This window comes from Drosophila eugracilis, unplaced genomic scaffold, assembly GCF_018153835.1.
Source record: "Drosophila eugracilis isolate 14026-0451.02 unplaced genomic scaffold, ASM1815383v1 contig_2088, whole genome shotgun sequence".
NCBI classification, from domain to species: domain Eukaryota; kingdom Metazoa; phylum Arthropoda; class Insecta; order Diptera; family Drosophilidae; genus Drosophila; species Drosophila eugracilis.
Window position 1 is genome coordinate 4,788,614 of NW_024572964.1, and position 20,955 is coordinate 4,809,568.

Here is a 20,955-nt window from a genome sequence, read left to right on the forward strand (position 1 = left end):
CATATTCCTAAATCAAATATTCTAAACGGGTAATGTATGGGAATTTGTTCATTTATTCACAATATAATAGGCAGTTTATTGTTATAAATTACAAATGCAAAGCAACAATGGATTCCAATTAGCTAGAGAATATTAAATAAGGAAAATAACATATAATAATATATAAAAATGTCAGTAATAGGGAAATCTAACATGCCTTTTAGTTCAAGTTTATTAATAAAGTTTATTTACAAAACTCAAATTATACAAGTTTAAGCTTTAAAAATCAAAAGACTGTTGTGAGTACTCAAATTATATTGATATAACTTATTCACATAATAAAAAATCAAATAAAAAATTCATGAATATAAACTAAGAACACTGGTTTCATCCAGAGATCTCTCATTATACTAAAGAGCTCGTGGAAGTATTGCATTTTGATTAATACTCGATTTTCTATCTATTTAATCCCCTTGAGTAGCAATTACAGTGGTTACTCGGCCGTGTGTACCCCTGATTGTACTTGACATTATAACGTTTGTTTATCCAAACTGACTGCTAATGTCCCCATGGACTGTCCAAATATTAGTGCATGATTATGTATGTGTGTGTGCGTGTGTTTGTCTTCGGGGATGTCCTTGCGATTGCAATTGCAATTGTAAATGATGCACTTTCATGCCTTACAGCTGTATGTCTATGTATTTGCAGGCCATTTACTTTGCTTACATTATGTAATGACATGCTCTTCCACTTGACTTATGCTGTGTGGATGTATGTGTGGTGTATTTTTGGTTGAATGGGTGGTTTTTGGGTGTTATTTACATGCCACAATGCCAAGGCCGCGCCTATCAGCCCAATCCATGCAAATTGGTCTCGCTGATTGTGGCCATTGGCGCCATTCTGATAAGGTTTACACTGGTTTGGGATCCACTGCTTACCGGTAGACTTGGCACCTGCACCTGCACAGGAGCATCATCCCCTCCAGCCACCTGCTCATTTTGTGGCAACTGGCCGTTTTGCGTCGCCGGCAGCTGTGATGTTGGCTCTGATGGTTCTGACTTCGCCTCCGGCTCTTTGGGAGCTGCACAGGAAAACATCAAATAAAAGTCAATATTAAAAACTTATTGTTAACCAATAAAAATGTCATAATAAAGTCAGAAAAAATTTTGGGATTTTATTTTGATTTAATATGATTTTTCTATATTTCTTTTTGATTTTGATGTACGTTTTCCTTTCAGTGTCATCCCCCCAAAAAGCTTCGTATAAATTGTTCATATTTTGCGGGATTTTGAGTGATTTATATGGACTTACCATTCGCTGGGGCAGAGGCATGTACGGTGTCCGTCGTCAGCTGTTCCGATGGCTGAGCCTGTGGCTCCTTCACTTCGCTGGCAGGTTTGTCCTTTTGGGGATCTTCTTTTTCGCTGATTTTTTCCTCTGCCTTCTCCACTGGCGCATCATCCTCCTCCTCTTCCTCTTCTTCGATGCGGGAGGCAATGTCACCATTTTTGGACAGGGCTGTAGGCGTGCCAGGCTGCGAGGGCGTGGCACTGCCGTTCTTCAAAATGCCCACCAAGGGGGCACCATTGCCCGGCCTTTTGTCCTCTTGTGGTAGCTGCGGTAAATGTAAAAAATAAATAATTATTATGTAAAAAATTCATTTTTATTTAAGGGAAGATATGCTCATATTTTTAAATATTACATTAAATTAAAACTGAATATCATACACTTTTTTTTAGTGTATTTTAAGCATGTTAATGTCCTATTATTGTCTGCTAAAGCCATTACTCACCGCCTTGTAGGTATATGGTGGCAGGCCATTGCCCGATCCAGCCGTCACACCGCCCAGGAGGCCTGCTTTAACACCTGGCGACTCGTGCATCTTGGTTGCCTGCTCCTTGGACCAAATGATGTCCTCGTCCGTCTCGCGTTCGATGCGCTTCTTGTAGGCCAAGTGGCTGCGATAGACCTCCAGCAGGCAACAGATCACGATAATGACGAAGACACTGGTCAGCGTGAGGAAGACGACCTGCGTGGAGTCCTCCTGCTTGTTCTCGTCGTATACGAATCTTGGAATGTAGGGGACGCGGGCTGGTGGCTCCTCCACCCATGGCTCGGGTATCTGCGGTAGACACAGGTAGAGGGTATTCATTAGCACAATTTGTCGCCTGGTTGCCTCGGATAATCCGATTCCCAGGACCACTATCAGGCAAACTTCTCATTGCACTGAGAGAAATAATGTTTTATATTAGCTTATTGTTCCACAAAGTCTTAAATTTTCAGATCTAAGATTTTTCTAGATACGATTTTTATATAACTTTAAGAACTCCCCATAAATTACATCTTTTAACAAAATTTTCTTTCAGTTTTCTACCCACCATGCTGACGTTAACCATGGGCTCCTGGGTGGGCTGCTCGCTCACATCGAATTTGGCGTTGCACTGGGCGCTCCGCACACCCTGCGGATTGATGACCGTTATGTTGTCGGCGCCGGACTTTGTGAATAGCATGTACTCCTCGAGTGGCTTCATAACATGCCCGTTCACCTGTATATAGATGTCTGCCGATGGCCGGTTGGTTTACCCAATTTGCGGTGGTTTTGTGGAGGTGGAGAGTGTGCGCGAAGGGGGGGTTATGTCGAAATTTTCATTAGTATTGGTCATTAATTCAAATTGAAATGCAAATGTATGTGGAGGATGATGATGGTGAGTGGAAATTGGAATTGCGTTTGCCTTCTTGGCCCCGGTGGTTTTAGCTCGACTGACTTTTCCGTTCCATTCCAAGGACCCGTGGCAAGTCGTTCGTGCGTGTTTTATGCCCGTCCCGAAATTAGCAATAACATTTTTAATGCCTATTGGAAAAACTCCCTTAGCGCCGAGGCTCTTTGATTGTGTGTGTGTGTGTGTGGGGGGAGTGGCAAGCTAAATTGGCAAATTAATGGAATTTCTGGAGGCTAATTAAGGTTGCGAGTTAGTTATTGATTTGAAATATTCGAAAGCGGAATTTTAAAATTAAATATTTGTATATTTATGTAGTAAAAATATTTAATAAAATTAAACTATAAAAATATTCTACAAATTTATCTACTTTTCACCCACTTCACCCCACTGTACGTACAAGCATAATATTCCCTGTTTACGACCAAAACTATCGCTCTTCACTTCGATGACTCTTTAATGGCATGATCAAGGAAGTTATATGGCCACGCCCGCCCACATGTGGTATGGGCATGGCTGGGTGGTTGAACAGCTGTTTTATGGGCGGTTGAGTAACGGGGAGTTGGGGAGTTTGGGTGAATTTTTAATCAAAGTGTTGGACACTGTGCTGCGGTTTTTGGAGTGGCAGCAAAGCAGCAATTTAAATATGAGCCACTGTAAATCTTGAGAGCAAAAACTGACAGAATTTATGGCAACGACGCCACGGCCACGGAAATGACTTTTTATGGCAGCGAATAAATTTAATTTTTTGGTCAACAATGTGAAGCAGTTTGGCTCTAGCCCTTCCCAGCACTATCTCCCCTCTACGCTGGAATTTTGAGAGCTCAGCTCAGTGAGTTCATAAAGTGGCAGCAGTTAAGCAGAGGAAGCACTGAGATTCTTACTTGTTTATCTTAAATTACATTATAAATATTATTAAATCGTTAAAGAATGTACATTTTTTGAGAGATAGTGGAACCCAAAATCCATTTAAAGTGATTTTCCTGCCAAATATCCTTTCATAATACTGAATTTCCCTAAGTGTACTTTATTTCGATTTTTTCTTAGTGAAGGGAGTGCAGGGGGATGTCACTTGATGAGACCGAAAAGAAATTAATGGCGGACGTGGATGCAATTTACGACACTCACTCGACAGGCAACCGCTGTAGCTCTTGAAGACGGCAAACCGCGAGTCTGTGCTGTTGATGCCACCGATCTGGACGCGATTCGAGCCAGCATCACCGCCGGTGGTTAGGACACGTGCAGCGAACTCCGTGAGCGGCACCTGCTCGCGATCAATGAAGAGTTGTGATTGGGTCCCGTTCCTTACATAATACACCGAGTGCCTGGCACTGTTCAGGAAATTCCGATCGATCCGGGCGCCTACCGTCTGTCCATTATCTCGATCCTCCTCCAACTGCAGGTAGCCATCGGAGGTGATGGCCAACAAGAGGTAGTAGCTACGCTCGGCCTCCGTCTGCATCAGCAGCATTATCCGATTGGCCCGCCTCAGGTCGAAGGACGAGAAGGCCAATTGCAGGCGCACATAGTCAACGCGACCTGTTCCGGGCAGCAGCTCAAATTTGCGCTGCAACGTTGATTCACCACTGAAATCGGCGCCCTTTTCCTCAGAACAGAATTCACCCAGGAAACTGGTGTGCTCGCAATCGCAGGTCGAGACTTGCTCTGCAAAGTGCTCCTGGCAGGTTCCACCATTTTTGCATGGCTCTGCATCGCATTTGATCTGGCAGTTGGGCAGGACACCTTCCTGGACTGGAAGTGAGAGGAATTTGGCTTAAGAATTTAGTGAGATAAAACTAGAGAAAGCTGTAAGATAACTTTTTGGCTCTATAAACATAAGATCCTTCAAGCTTAATACCTCCTCAAGAAGGCGCAACCCTTCCAATAACGAAACGATATAAATGCCTTTCTAACTCAAAGTGTTTACATTGACTGCGGTTGCCTTTAATCGCATCAAAGTCAGGTTGCAATTTCCGCGATACGTGGCCGCATAAATCATACGCCATGTGGGCCAGTAGCTTATCGCATTGGCATTAATCTTGGCACAGACCCAAAGTGGCCTGTTGGCCATCTCACTCTCCATTTTCGCTGGAGTCCCCAGCACTTAACGGAAATTGCATGCATATTAAGTTAGCCAGGCAGCAACCACAGATGCAACCACAACCACAGACGACGCACAGTCGACTCGATTCACTGGCCTATGAATTAGAATCCGAGGAGCAAGAGCAGGAGCTTCAGCCGTAGCTGGAGCTGGTGCAGAAGTATCAGGATTTGGAGAAGCCAAACACTAACGAAATGGCATTAGGGCCAACCGAAAATTGCACTCAGTGAAAATTGATTTATACTGCCTACTTACTGGGCGCTATATTCCTTTCATTGATATCCGCCAAGTCGATCAACTGCGTTCCAATTTTCAGGCCCCGCACACAGCCGATATAACCTTCGAGTGCCGGTGCATCCACGTTGGGCCGCAGCAAATTCGCCGGATCATAGCCGCCCACGTGGAACTGGAAGTACTCGGTGGGCGGGGCAGGCGGTCGGTGCGGCGACAAAACCTCTGCAAATAAACAAAATCAAATGAGAGAGCGGCAGGTTAGGGCGGAGTATGGATGGTTTTGGTTTGGCAATACACAGAAAGAAACGGGAGGCATCTTTAAACAAGCAAATAAATGATATGAGTTGATGATTTGGTCATGATTTTTGAGGTGTTTACCCAATTTATTTCTGTGTAAAGTTTGGTTCTGCTTGCTTTATGTAAGCGCATATCGGTGTGCCTGTGTATGTGTGCGGAAATGACCCTTCATTGCCGTGGCATTTGGGTTTTAGCCGGTCTGCCGGACGCAGACCCGGAATCGAACCCAAACCCGGACACGGACACGGCCCCATACAGGGCCGTTTGAGGTTTAGGCCCATCAATTTTGAGTTTAAGTTTGTCTAATTGAAATGTTTGCCGGCCAGCAGAACGCGGCCCAAACTAAACTGAATAGACTGATCCGATGGCCGGTTGCCACAATCTAGGGTTCAGTGCATTGCAGCTGCTTAACGCATTTAATTACAAAAGTGCTTATGTGTTATTCTGTGCAAAGTATTCAACGAAAATCGCATTCACATTTGCCCCAAAATTGCATTTTGCAACGCTCTGGTTTCACCCATATTCCGGGGCAATGTGGAGTAATTATGATTGATTTTGCTGGCAAATCGCTGGCATTGAATTACGGACAATTTGATTGATTTTACCCTTTTACCCAATTGCCAATTGCCAAGTTGAGCTCCATGTAGTGAACTTTTCCATTAAATTCAATTGCAAGGTGAGTTGCGAGCGGCTCTTTGAAGTGCAGTACCAGGGAAATATTATGACCAAAATGCATATACAACGGGAGTAATTGAAGGCCAGTTGAGTGGAGAGGCTTTTGAAATGTTGGCTGATATGTTAAATGCGATTTAGATTTGAAATTCAGCAAACTTTTAGTTCATGTTTTGAGATTTTATTCAAAGATCTTTAAAAAATGGGCATTAATAATAGCATTTTTTTAATGTTTTCCTACATATTTGTACTTATTTTTTTATCAGAAAATAAAAACATAAAGCTGTCGTAGCAATAATCCAATCGTTTCGCTTAAAATTTGTATTTGCTGAAATATTTTCATATGCAGACAGACAGCTTATAAAAAATCCGTTCAGATCATAATCAACTCTATATGCATTTCCCTCGTTTAACAACAATTTCCGCATACTATCTACCATTGAAATGCCGTTCAATTTACATATTGAGTGGAGCAAAGCGAAATAAAAACTTTGAACGTTTTCAAATATCAACAAACTACAAAGCAACTCGTTGTTTTTATGCCATAGAGCCAAACTTTATCCATTCGCATGGCGTTTATTTTCCAACAGTTTTCTACCCGAGTTTAACGGCCACTCTCAAACACACACACACACATACTGTTCGCTGTTAAAAAATAGACGGAACAAAAAGTTCAAGAGGAAAAATTCAAGTGCACATAATTTGGCCATCGCACAGTGCACAGATTTTGTGAGGGGGAAATTTTTGGCATTTTTGCAGCTTAACTTGCTAAACTATTTGAAAATTTTGGTGCAATGTTTTTCGCCTCTCTTACTTAAATAGAAAGAAAAAAATATACAGTTAGATATAGGAAAAACAAAAGGAAACGCCGCCTGGCAACGCCTATCCTCCTCCCCATATAATCACAAAAAGGGTTGTGAATAAATTTCGGCCTTGTTGGTTCAATAAAGTTGGAAAGAAAAAAGAAACGTTGGCAACATGGCCGTTGTTTGGGACGTGAGCCAATGGACGCAGGCGTGGCGGATTGACAGTCTTCAGCCAACGGTCCGCTCGAGCGGTACAACAACTACGAGCGGTATAACTACCAGCATGTACGGTCGCCAAGCTGGCGGTGTCAATCAATCGGTTGCGAATGGCACCTCGAATAGTGGAGGAAATAGTGGTGGCGGAGGTGCCCAGGGACATGATAAACTGAAAATTGGTTTTTGCACGGATCTGGATAAATCGGTTTTGGTCAACAATTTCGAGAAACGCGGCTGGCATCAGGTGAATGGCGATGATGATTGGCATTTCTACTGGGCCGGTGTGCAAACCTGCCGGAATATATTCAGTGTGGATAGTGGTTATAGGATGCATGACAACCAGATGATCAATCATTTTCCCAATCACTATGAACTGTCTCGCAAGGATTTGCTGGTCAAGAACATCAAACGCTATCGCAAAGACCTCGAAAGGGATGGCAATCCTCTAGCAGAGAAAACGGAATCAAATAATTCCAGTGGCACTAGATATTTGTATCTGGATTTTGTGCCCACAACATTTGTCCTACCAGCAGATTATAATATGTTCGTTGAGGAATATCGCAAGTTTCCACTGAGTACTTGGATTATGAAACCCTGTGGAAAATCCCAAGGAGCGGGCATCTTTTTAATCAACAAATTATCCAAACTGAAGAAGTGGTCGAGGGAGGCCAAGGGTCCTTTTCACCCCCAAATAGCAAAGGAGTCGTATGTGATTTCCAGATATATTGACAATCCCCTGCTGATTGGTGGTAAAAAATTTGATCTACGCCTTTACGTCCTCGTGGCTTCCTTTCGACCCTTGAAAGCTTACCTATTTAAGCAGGGTTTCTGCCGTTTTTGTACTGTCAAATACGATACTAGTGTTACGGAATTGGATAATATGTACGTTCATCTCACCAATGTGAGTGTGCAGAAACATGGTGGCGAGTATAACACCCTCCACGGTGGCAAGTGGTCTGTTCAAAATCTGGCTTTATACCTAGAAGGAACCAGGGGAAAAGAGGTCACAGATCGTCTGTTTGGAGCTATATCCTGGCTAATAGTGCACTCCCTACGGGCTGTGGCTCCTGTAATGGCCAGTGATAGGCATTGTTTCGAATGTTATGGCTATGATATCATCATAGACAATGCCTTGAAACCTTGGCTTGTGGAGGTCAATGCCTCACCTTCGCTAACTTCAACCACTGTCAACGATAGGATCCTGAAATACAAGCTGATTGATAATATTCTATCTGTGGTTCTACCCCCTGACGGAGTTCCTGATGTCCGTTGGAATAAAGTTCCCAGTGCCGATGCTTTGGGCAACTTTGAGCTGCTCATCGACGAGGAGTTGGCCGCCCAGGATGAACAACACCAGAACAGCAGCAATAATGCCCATAATAAAACCTCTAAGATGGGCAGCCGATGGAAGTGACGAAAGTAGATTTGGGGAAGGGAACCTTGGGATCTTTCTTAGTGATTAGAATTAGTTTTATCAGAACAATTAATTTTATCTAAAAAAGAATGTAAAAACAGAATTTCAAGTGGCTTGACCAGCGAAAATAAATGAAAAACGAAAAGTATTATTCGAACTAGTTTGTTCTGACTGTTGGCCAATATGTGATGGAATGTGAAAAGGTAAACTACACCAAAGCTTACCTTTTTCCGGATTACTCCACGGCTTGTTGGCATACTCATCTAGCAGCAGAGTTCCTCTATCGATGCTCACACTACGCTGATTCACATGCATCCTTGTTTCCTGTTCTCCTCGCACGATGGCCACTTGAATGCTCTTCAAGGAGGCCATCAAAGTATCATCCAGCAGAGTGAGATTCACAATTTCATCTCCATAATTGTAAAGGAAAACTATTTCCCTACTAGTGCTAATGTAGAGGTGCACAAAGTTGTTGTAGTGATCGTTGGCATATAGCACCAGGGCATTCGTATCGTAGGTTCGTAGATTGATCAGAAGATCTTGATTGAGGATACCCTTCAGGATATCACGTTCGCCATCTATTCCGTGCATAAGGATAGCAGGCGTGGCACCCACACTCAGATAGTTTCTCATCAGGAAGGACTCGCGGTTGATGAAGGTTAAGGCTTTTTCGTTAATATCTGCCAGGGAAATGTAAAAATTAATTATTAGTCAGTTTAATAAGTACACTGTATATGTTCGTTAACCATCCACCTATATAGCATATATACTTTACTCACTTGTCTCGCAGAATTCGCCAATATGTGCCCAGGGATTGTTGCAGACGCACTTGAAGCTGCTCCAGAGCTCCTTGCACTGGGCACCGTTGCGACAGGGCGATGGCACGCAGGATGGCTTGCAGTCCTTGATAATCTCCGACAGATGCACCGACATGTAGCTGTAGATGTCGAGAATCTCGCCATTGACCACCAGGCCACGGAAGCAGCCAATAAGGCCAGCCTTAACTGACAGCTTCTTCAGCAGGTCGCTAAGAGAGAGATGTGGAAAAGAAGGGGAAAAGTCAGCTGGGGATTACTTTATATTATGACTTGTCGTAACTATTCAATAACTTGGCCACTTTGGCATAAGCCGCACCAGCTGCACTGGTTCCTCTCATCGATTTCCCTTTCCCCTTCGACCTCTCCTTGGACAAACATAAAACATCATTGGGGAATCCTGGATTCAGGATACTGGTTACCATGTATTTGCCCAGTCTGTCGCTGACTTTATGCAAATAAATTGTGACCCGCTCAATCGTATGCGACGCGTTTGAGTTTTAAACTTGCCAAGCTGAAAATCAAGGCGACACCCTCTATAAAAAGTAAGAGGCGAATAGAGCAGGCAGCTGTGGCAAAAGTTTTCCTAGTTTGGCTTGCGATTTTCCTTTCTTTTTCTTATCGAATGGGGTATATAAATCAAGGTTTAAGGTTGACTGACAAGCTTCAGCGAAATTTGTAAAGAGAAATTTTAAAATATGTTAAACTATATCACATAGAGAGATATTTTCTACTAATAAGTTGGGTAATTATTAAAAATTAACTCCATACTTTCCTGTTAATATATTAAAACTGTTTTTATGAAGTTAAACTTTAATCTACAAAGAGCATTTCGACTTCTTGGCAGCTAACTTTAACATCTTTTTCTTCATTTTGCAATTCCTTCTTGGCGATTCCCTTTTTATTTTTCGCATTTTGCAAGTTATCCTCCTGCACTTTTGGCTTATGCTTTCCCCTTTTCGCCCCTTCTTGCCACTTCCAACAATGAATTGGCCAATAAAATCTCAAGTGTAAGCTTTTGAAAATTAAAGTGGCGGAAATGTCTTGTTTATACGCGTACAGCGGCAAAAGAAAGTTGCTCAAATGTCTTTCTAAATTATGTAAATTTCATTACGAGACATTCCACCCAGCCAGCCACGTCCCTCTGATCCACTCTTGGCACCGCAAGACGTTGAAAGGATCCCAAGTCCCCAAGTGTTGTCATGAAGTGAAATTAAAATTCTTGTTCCCTTCTCTCAACTTGGTTTTTGGGGTTTGCCGTGCGTCTTCTTTCTTGAATTTATTACAAATTTCTTTTCACTTTCTTTCCGCTTTCCGCTTTTCCTTGTAGTTGTTTTCAAAGCGTTGCGTAATCGTTATTTAAGCCTCTAACTTATCGACGGCGCCAAATCATCAACTGAATTGGCCATAATCGGCCAGTGAGTGAGTCCAAATTTACGATTTGCATTTACCAAGTGCACTTCACCCACATTTGGCTTCAGTGCCGCGCTGTCCTTGCCACAAGCGGGCGAGCTATTAAGTCATTAGTTTTTGCAACGTGTGCTGCATTTCTTTTTGCGAGCATGTCACAAATGCATTTTTAATTTTTTTTACGTCAACAGCCACTGACACAGGGACTTGCATATATATGCAGCTGCACTGAGAGAAATGAGAACTCAAAAAGGAAGCTTAACTTCTATGAACTAGTTAACTTAATCGTCAAAGAAGATGATGACTAAAAAAAGGTTACATTAAAATTTAAATTGAGTCATTTAAGAGTCTTAATTATATTTCTGACAGTGTGATAACGTTGTAACCAGGACGCGTGGTAGGACACGCGTGACACACGCGTATGCAAAATGAAATTTAGCGCTTTGCCTTGCAAATGATGTGCCGCCGGCTGTCCTGGCCTAGATGACACTTGGCTAAAAGGATTTGTACGTCGGCTGGCCAAAACGCGAATTCGCCAGGGCTGTGGCAAAAAGGTATAGCGAAAAAAAAGACGACCGAAATTCCACGGAAATTAACGGCAATAAAACGCAAAAGGAAAGAAGTTTTTCGGCCAGGAGGAGCAGGAGCATCGTTGGAGCGACGATGTGCATATCCTGGCGACATGCAGGCGACGGAAATCCTATTAACGTTGCAAACGCGCAAAGTGCGAAGCAATTAAGAATTTATTTAACGCCGTCACAAGCAATTAAGCACTTTTCATTCATTCATGGCCGCCGCGACAGCAACACATTTAACCACCCAACTACTATATATATATATATATAGACATCCACTATCTACCCCGATCGTGTATCCCCGCAGGACTGGCCATTGACGTCGTCCTGTTTCCTGCAGCTCTGGAAATAATTCGCATATTTGGCACGCCAGTTGCCCGTGTTTTTCCCATTGGCATGTGGTGCCTCTTCCTCTCCTCCCGCATGCGGTTCGGTGGTAATCGATGGCCATGCAAATGATGAGACGGATATCCGAGTAGCGGCATCGGGAGCAGCAGCCGGCAGGACGAACGGCAGCTGCTGTCGCTTCCTAAACAACATGACATCGAATGGTGGAACGCGGTCGGACCACATGCAAAAACCGATTACAACAATCATTAGCAGCATCGGCCATTGTAATTTTTGCCTTCTACCCCCTATACCCCCTTCGGCCCCAACCGAAACTTTGCATAAATTTCCATGCATCCTTGGCGGCATTTAAGCTGTGTGAAAAGCGCTGCTTAACCCATTAACTGAATGGTGTTTAAGTTCCCAAAAGTGTTCGCAGCATATTTCGAAAAACTTTTTCCATTGATTAGGGGTGAAAAACTTTGCAAAAAAGGGGACACATTTTCCATGCAGAGGGCTTAGGTTGGTAGAAAGTGACTTTAAATTGGTTTAGGTCAGCTAAAAAGTAGGGATTAACTTTATGGATATACATTTGGAGTCGATTGGGTGTTATTTATGAGGAAAAAACTATATGAATAACATTCTTAGGAGCATCTCAGGCTAAGAGAACTCAAGTCTCCAAAATTGAATATCTCAACGAAAGTATTTTCATTTTCAAAGTTAAACTTCTGTTTGCTTTTTGTTTGTTAACCCAATCAAAGAGCTATTGATGTGAACACACATTGGCGTGAAATGAATTTTTAAGCTCCAACACAAGTCCTTAATGGGTTAACACTCCACATTCCCCATTTCTCCGGCTCGTCTCGCTTAAGTCTCGCCATGTCTCTATCAATATGTTGATTAACTCTTTTATTTATGAGCCGCAGCCGCTGATTCCGCTTATTGGCTTACGTGCAACCTTACACTCCACTTCGCCTCCGTTCATCACAATTTTTCCCCAGGATGTATGTTGTGGATGCTGCCACGATGCCTCAGTGCCGCCTGGCTGGCCCCAGCTATGGTGAGGGTAAAGTGCGTCAATATTGCATTTTCCATATTACTTGTATGTTTTACAGAGCTTTCTTTTCCGTGATAAATAAATTGGCTCAGTGAAAGCGGATCGTAACTGAGGGGATGCACTTTGCCGTTAATTACTCTGCGTGTTTACCGCTCATCGAAATTTTATGAGTGGTTCCTGGGCTGTACAGAACTTTTCGGGGTTAAGTGCCAATGAGCACACACACTCACACATACATTGCCATCTACATATACATTTAAATTTGATTTTTATACATTTTCAATCATTAAAAAAAAACTGTAGCCTGTACATGTGTGTGTGAGCACACTCTGAGACCCCTTCAAAGTGCTTTTTTCCATCGCTCCATCTATCTCATGAGGACGAGCATCCGGCGGTCTTTCCTCCATGGCAACAGGGAAAAAAAACTTTATAAATTATGCCAATCAAGAATAAGCGCGTTTTAAGTGCGCTAACTTCTGAAGGGGATGAACTGGAAGAGGTTGCTGTAGGAAAATTCTGAAAAAGCCACATGAAGCAGCAATGGAACTCGCCCCCTTTTTTTCTGACTCCATGGCTTGATTATTGATAATGACTTTGGAATGAATTTTCAGCGAAAAGTTAATTTAATTATGGCAATTCTTTCCATGGATTGTATTACCAGAAATATGAAAGTGAAAGCGCAAAGCAGTTTGTGCATACAAATTACACGTTTGATCAAGTTGTTAAAGCCAAAAGGCCATTAAAATGAAAGTAGCAGTTGAAGAAAGTGGAGATTAAATATTAATTATGGAAAATTCAACTTATGTTATGAAAATCTCAATACGAGGTGTGTTCAAAAAGTAAGGTGACTCTTCAAATTTCGCGAATTTCAAATTTTTCGATTATCGATTTTTTTGTTTTGTTATATTGGTACACTCTTCCCTAACATCTGTACCAAGTTTCAATGGAACATCCTCTTTTGTTTGGTTGTGAGAGGCGTAAAGTTACAAGTTGTTTTGCGAGCTCGGCGATTTTTTGCTATCGAAAAATATGGATCAAAGGATTTGGATTTTTTGGCCAAAAACAACACCACAATAATGCCTCAGCCACCATATTCACCGGATTTGGCCCCATGTGACTTTTTCTTGTTCCCAAAACTGAAGATAATCGAAAAATTTGAAAAATTTGAAATTTGAAAAGTCACCTTACTTTTTGAACACACCTCGTATAACTTCTAAAAGGTTTCGATAATCGAAAAATTTGAAATTCGCGAAATTTGAAGAGTCACCTTACTTTTTGAACACACCTCGTACATCCTCTTAGTTAGTTGAATACATTGAAGTGGGGCTGGCAAATTAAGATTTTCTACTCCCCCATAAGACAGAGCTTATACCATTGAGCGTGGCAAACGACTTTCATCAATCCGTAATTAACTCATAAGTGGGGTGTCCCAATTATCAATCGAACTGTGTCGGTCAACGGGCCGTGGAATGCGCCACCCGCAGGGCAGAAAATCGACGGATTCCTTTGGCTGAATTTCGAAGGACAGAGAGGCGGACGGATGGACGCGATTGTCATTGTTAGTGCTCCTTGGTAGTTAGTCGCGCGTTTATAATTAAAACGTAATTGCCGCAATAAATTGCACAAACCGCAACTGCCAGCAGGAGCAGCAGCATTTTCCAGCCAGGAGCAGCATCAGTGGCAGAAATAGAGCTTTTCCCCGCCGATTGCCATTACAGCTGCCACCAATGCAGGCAGCCATAAAAAGAAATGTCTGATTACACTGCTTAACCAGAAAAATATTTCTTTTAAATTGTATACAAAGTTTGTAATAAACAAAGATCAAAGAAGTAGAAAAGGGAATAAAGCTAAACCGTTTTTAAGCTTTTAAAAAGTTAAACTTAAATCAAATTTCCAATAATAACAATATAATTCCTGTTGGCCAGTGTTAATCGTAACCCAACCCCTGAACAAAAAATACTCACAATGTGGCACCGCCGATGTACATGCTGCCCTCAAACGGTCCGAACTCCTCCTCGGGCAGCAAATCGAGCATCTGGTAATCGGTGTTTATCATGAAGCGCACATGATACTGGTTGTAGTCGATCCATATTTTATGCCACTCGCCGCCGTTCAGCCGGCGGTGCGAGTTAATGACCAGCTCGCGGGTGGTGCCCGTGCTCAGAGTGAAGGTGAACGTGAGCTGGTCATCGCCGGTCAGAGCCACCATGAAAGAGGGATAGTATGGCCGGATGGGTGGCTGGAATAGTAGGATGGCCTTCTCTCCTGTGGTTCGGAACGAGAAGGCAATGTCACCCTTCCGCCATCCGGGCACCTCGATATACGACTGCGATGTGGTGAAGGTGACCACGTACTTCTGCGTATCTGTGGGCAATCGGGAGGGGAGTCATTAACTTCTAGCTAATGGGAGAAGCACTAAATAGCTACGAAGTAGCATCAAATTAAGGGTACCTAAACAAAAGGAACTTTAGAAGTGGAACTTCAACTATTTAAACTATTTTCTTAATGGAATAATTTAATATAAATAGTTCCCCTTAAACCCATAATTCACTCACTGGTTTCAACGCACTCCAGGGGGCCCAAGGTTATGCGTCCCTGGGCCTCGTCATCCATATCCTTTTGCTGCAGGAAGTACATATTGGTAATGCCCAGGCTCTGGGGATCCTGGTAGTAGCCCTCATCCGAATTCCATTTGTTCTCCTTCACATCGCAGTTGCATGATTGATTCGGGTCCACGCACGTCTTGTTAACGGAGCACGGGCAGGCGCCTCTGTGGAAGAGTTGGATTCGGATTTTGAGTTGGGTGTTCACTTTTTGTTTTTTGTGGGTGGAAAAGTCCCGAAAAAAGGTGAAAGGTATTAGAAAAAGTTCGCATACATTTGCATACATTTGAGCCGGAGATCGGCCGGCTGTTTGACGAGCCCGTTGAGTGACCGACTGAGCCACATCCGCCAACCACGTTTTTTAGCTTTTCGTTGCGCCATTTATGCAGAAATATTCGTTGGGTATCAAGCAATTTGAGGATGTATCAGTGACAAGGCAATTAAGGGACAATCAAGTTCAATTACCAGGAGCGGCTAAAGGGGAATTTATTTAATGGATTGTAAATATTGGAAAAAGTTGCTTTGATAGGGAGTTATTGGAAAAATTTGTACATTTTTTTGGCTTACATATAACAGTTTCTATTTTAAAAGCCATACAAGTTCGAAGACTCTAGATATCAAAGCATCAGACTTTAATAAAAAACATATATTTTCCTTTAAAATTATTCTTTCATAACCACTTTGAAGAGTAACTAGTGTACCAACAATTTTAGTTTCTCTAAATGCCACTCCTTTTCCGGCTTATGTTTGCGTTTGCTGCGGTTTGAGCTTGCATGTGCCGCTTCCGTTTCCGTCTGCGTGTTGCAAGATCCGCAGCGAAGCCACCGCAGCAGCAACACAAGCCGACAAACAAAAAAAAAACAAACGATGCTGTCAAATTTTGAATGAGTAAAGACCAAACTACGAGCCAATGATGGATGGGCCAATGGTCTGGGCCAACACATGCACACATCCGGGGAATCTAAGCCAGAAGTTAACCCATTTTTTCTTGACCCCAGACTTTAGGCTGTGTGTGTGTGTATGTGTGTTTCGTTTTCTGCATTTTTCGGCTGAAGCCAACCAGAACGCCATTCATTCATGGAGGCAAACAAACAAGTGCCAAACCAAGCCAGGCCAAAGAAAAAAAAATGAAAACGAAACCAAAGTCGGAGCTGTTAAGGTTTTCGAATTGATTTACTGAAAGCGGAAATTAGTGACGCAGGACGAACATAACAAAAACAAAAACAAACAGCGAGTGGCAGCAACAAGCGACTGGAAATTGCTGGAACCAGATGTTGCCTACTTTTCTGCGCATGATGTATTGCCAAAAGGGTTCCCGGCCAACCCAAAACAGCTACCAATGGAGGCCCTAAACTGAAGTCATAAGGACGAGGTTTTGCAAAGAAATTAGGCGTAAAGACTAAATTTGTGTGCTCAAAGTCATTCATTTTAAAAAGGTCTGCCATAGCAAGAAAAATTGCCCGGGAAAACTTGCAACGGATAAAAAATGAACAGGCATATGAATGTGTAATCTGATAAACCGACTAAGGTATACCCGCTATATTGATTTATTTTGATTTTAAATTGAAAAAATCATATAAATAAATTAGAAAGATCAAATGATTTTATGTTATATTTAAATATTGCAAAAGGTTTAATTTGATTTTATTTCCATTTAAATTTTTGTTTAATTTGGATTTTCTTTCCCATAAAAATCAGAAATATCCCCCTGAATATACTCTTAAAAAAATATATAAAAATAAGTGGAATTACGAAAGAGTTGTTCGACAATATGGCGGATGAAACACACAAACTTTTTTGCCGGTACTGTAGCGAACGAGAAGAGATATCCCGGGACTAACTCATAAACCTTATTAGCGCTGAGGCGGAAACATATTTGCCTGACATAAATACCAAACTCGGGCCTTTTGTTTTGCACTTTTGCAATTTTGCCGCATTTTGCCGTCATATGCTGTCTTACCCTTCGGTTCGTTTGGCTTTTTTAAGGGTTTCGGCACTAGTTTACCTTGGATAAAAGGCATTTGGCAGCCGGTTATGCTGCTCAAGCTTTCGGCACCATAAAATTTTATGCTCCAATGCATGGCAACAAATGCGGCAGATATAACTTTGGCTCAAAAGAGGATGGAGGTTCTAGAAAAAAAGAAGAGGAAAGCAAATTTCAAGAGCTAAACCAACACTAGATCTTGGTCAGTTCAGTGGGCCGAAGTCCATGACAAATTAAACAGGACAGATGTCTACGGGCTACAACCACACATAACTGACAATTGTAGAGACGTGGTCTCAGCCCTTAGAATGTACATATATCGATGCCTTATGAAAGTGAAGTTGCAGTCAGTTTTCTCCCCTGGAAAATAGAGCACAGCATGTGTATGTGATGGGTAAATATGTCAGTTAGCATTAGGCGGAGGTTCCTGCCTGCCATTTATATTATGCATGTGCGAGCAATTAATTTAAGTTTCGTTTACAATTGAGGCGCCAGCACGAGGACCAAGAACTTCCCGCTTCCCCCTGAAATTTCGGATTTATGTTGTTGGATTACCGCACGTACATAGAGTCCACTGGAGCAGAACGCACACACAACGGCAGGAGGGGGAATGGGGACCGGTGATAATCCCGGTTGCAACAACAAGTTAAGCAAATAGACTGCAACATTAATTGTGTGGCCAGTGGTGGACCAAAATCATCCGCCAGCAAGTGCATAGACTAAGCTACGAATAGTGGGGCTGGAAATTGCTTTAATGGTAATATAGAAGATATTAAGACACAGTCCGTTTACAGCTTAATAATCCTTTGATCAAAATATTGTGGATTTACCTTTTATGATTTATATTTCATTACTTTACAATTTTATTTAAATTTGCCTCTACTTTGAAATAAAAATAACTTTTTAGGAATCTTTTCACCAATATAGTAAAAACTTTGACCATTTAACTCCCTAGTTTAAATCTATTAGAATGAATTTTGATTTTGATTTTCTCCCCTTCACCCACAGTGCCCAAAAACCCTGTTCCTGTCACCCAATTTGGTGTTGTTTGCGGTGACGTGGCTCAGCACGTAAATCACAAATACCCCCATTGGAACCTCTAGTGTGTTACCATAGCTTACCTCTTGACATTGCCCAGGAAGTCAACGGTGAGATTCTTGGCTGAGGACGTGAACCAGGTGGCCGAGTGAAGTTCCAACTGAGCCCGGTAGCAATCGTACTTGATGTACTGTGTGCAGTACAGTGAATGCGAGATAAGTTCCTGCAGCATGTGAGGTGAGAATTCTCGATATCTGATGTTGAAGCTGAAGTCGCTTTCCCGGGTGGATCGCACATCCACTTGACTAGGGAGGTTGTGCTCCACAATGGTTTTGGTGGCATTTTCAAGACTCTGGAAATCGCACTTAACATGGGCAGGTGGAAAGACACCATTGCCATCGATGTCGATGAGGTAGACATCCGATTTAGTGAAGCCTAGTAAGGCCAACTCCTCGCAGGTTTTTCGGTACTTGGTAAAGTGACAATTTTTGCCTATGTAACCAGTGTGTTTGCAGTCACAGGTGACACGATCGTCCTTTACAAAACACTTGCCACCATGCTCGCAGGTGTTGGGTCTTTTGCAGGGATCTATGTAGTTGCAATTGTCCAGAGCGACCTATCAAGAAGCACAATAAAAAAGATAAATACATTAATCTTAAGAGGTTTAAGAGTCTACAACTTACCTCTCCCACAACTCTTTCAGTTTTGACCACGTGCCGCGGTTCTATTAGATGCCCATTGATCTCTATATCCCTGATACATCCCACCAAACCCATGGCTGCTGACTTTAAGCTACTGCCAATGATAAGTTTGTCTCCAATGTTAAAGGTCAATCCATACATCTGACTGAGAGTGTGGCGATAATCCACGGTAAACCGAATCTCGCCCAGCTTATAGTCCAACTCGACGCTGTGCCAGGAGGTTGCTCTATTGATTTTAATGGTTGTCGAGTGCGTTATATTGTTGTTGACATCGGGGACCAGATCGAAACTTAGTTTGTCCGACGTTAGACGTATCTAATGGATGGACGGCCATTTTGCAATTTCCGTTAGACGCGCATTTCCGGTGGAGTTCCATTGGTGTACGTTTTCGTTTTTTTTTTGTTATCGCAGAGAAGCCATTGTCGCCGGCGACGGATGTTGCACGTAGCGACGAACAAAACCCGAAGCCGCGCATTAGCGTGTTGCCAAATATTAGTTTTTGTCATCGACATCGGCACATGTAAAAAGGGGAAGGAAAAATACAAAATTCTGTTAGCATTAGAAGATTTGAATGTGTACGTGTGTGTGAGTGTGTGTGTGTGTGTGTGTGTGTACGTGGAAATAAATCAAAATTGCGAAAATGCCTGAAATGCAGAACTGTACAACCGCAGTCAAATCCAGCCCCTGCCCAACCCCCATTTTCACCGCCATCCATGCACACATTTCAATTTAAATGCCTTTGTGCATTAGCTTCGCTTAAATCATATTACGCATACGCCACGTGGTCACGCTGAGTTTGGCATTTGCCGAATCAATCGGCCAGTTTCAATGGGGTCCGAGGGGAGATTCGTTGTTGAAATTGCTGGCCATTAATTTGCAGAAATGCGAAGGGGGAGAGGGGGGGGCTGGTTAGGGGGCTAGGGGGTTCGAGTGGTATTTATCCACAACTCTTTATCATTCGCTTGGCCCGCTGTAACCAAATTGCTCTGTTCTTGGTGTCATATGTAGCAATAATTATTTTTGGTGGCAAATGAAAGCGAGCTAAGCTAGGATGATAATTTAAGAGAACTAGTTCCGTTCTCTAATTCCGAATTTTAGCTTATAATCTAAGTCCCTGGTTGCTCATTTATCGTTAAGCTTTAAATTGTAGAAAATTTCCACCTGTTTTCCGATAAACCAAGCCCGCAAATTCCAGCTTATAGATCATCAAGCTTATTCTAAAATATTTACAAAATTTATAGACAAACAAATCTGACAGATAACCGTGCCATAAGCTATTTATCTATCTGCAGAATGCTAACCAATAATCCAACTAATTTTATAGCCATTTGTATATATATATATTGTTTTTCTCCATTTACAGCAGTCTATTATTTTAGGAAATGGAAAAAAATATTTATTGAAATTTCATGAACTTGTTTTCGGGTGCTGCTGATGCAACACAGCTCAGCACAGTTGCAATTTGTACATGTCCGTATAAATAAATGTACCAACAAGCAGATGGTGTGAGTGTATGTGTGTTTGTGTCTGTGTGTGTGTGTGTATATAGTCCATATTTATCTATGCTCATTGTGAATTGCGCTTTTGCGCCGCTTATGCGAAATGGCAAACACTCAAATTTTATTGCATATTTCATTAGATTTTTGTCAGAGCGTTATGTTTAAAGGCAAACACTTTTCCACCCACTAGGACATTCGTCGCGCTCAGTGACAATATTTCAAATGATTTTTATTCCTCGGTTGCCACCGCGATTTTTGTTGCCTTGTTTGCCTATTTCGCCCATTTGCGCGCTGTCAATAAATTCGATTTTCGATTTGTGATTCGCGATTTATGCGGGCGCATAGTTTTTATGTCACATACCCCAAAAATCCAAACCCTCTGTGTAGCAGCAGGATGTGACATGACATTCCATGTTGCATACATACACTTGTTTTTCGATGTTTCATGTTTTTTTCTCTCTGTTCTTTAGGGGGGGGGCTTGACTGAGTGACAGGGTGGGGCCAAAATAC

General features: G+C 42.2%; 2 protein-coding genes across 7 annotated transcripts in view; one reads left to right on the forward strand and one right to left on the reverse strand.

Annotated features, from left to right (window-relative positions):
• LOC108107986 overlaps window positions 1-20,955 on the reverse strand; it is a 60,967-nt gene that overhangs the window by 12,114 nt on the left and 27,898 nt on the right. For 5 of the 6 annotated variants that reach the window (XM_017215833.2, XM_041817924.1, XM_017215830.2 and 2 more), the window contains 12 exons: window positions 18,929-19,261; window positions 18,329-18,861; window positions 15,176-15,390; window positions 14,585-14,984; window positions 9,216-9,463; window positions 8,661-9,116; window positions 5,053-5,253; window positions 3,825-4,448; window positions 2,358-2,539; window positions 1,772-2,101; window positions 1,291-1,594; window positions 918-1,060 (listed from right to left, as the gene is read on the reverse strand). In XM_017215833.2, coding sequence (XP_017071322.1) covers window positions 918-1,060; window positions 1,291-1,594; window positions 1,772-2,101; window positions 2,358-2,539; window positions 3,825-4,448; window positions 5,053-5,253; window positions 8,661-9,116; window positions 9,216-9,463; window positions 14,585-14,984; window positions 15,176-15,390; window positions 18,329-18,861; window positions 18,929-19,261 — 3,969 coding nt within the window. Of the gene's footprint in view, window positions 1-193; window positions 1,061-1,290; window positions 1,595-1,771; window positions 2,102-2,357; window positions 2,540-3,824; window positions 4,449-5,052; window positions 5,254-8,660; window positions 9,117-9,215; window positions 9,464-14,584; window positions 14,985-15,175; window positions 15,391-18,328; window positions 18,862-18,928; window positions 19,262-20,955 lie in introns of those variants that run through there. The other variant, XM_041817925.1, reaches the window with a different exon arrangement.
• Window positions 6,571-8,584, forward strand: LOC108107988 (probable tubulin polyglutamylase TTLL1). The gene has a single exon (XM_017215836.2). It carries the CDS (start codon window positions 6,979-6,981, stop codon window positions 8,434-8,436), a length of 1,458 nt encoding a protein of 485 aa, XP_017071325.1. The 5' UTR covers window positions 6,571-6,978; the 3' UTR covers window positions 8,437-8,584.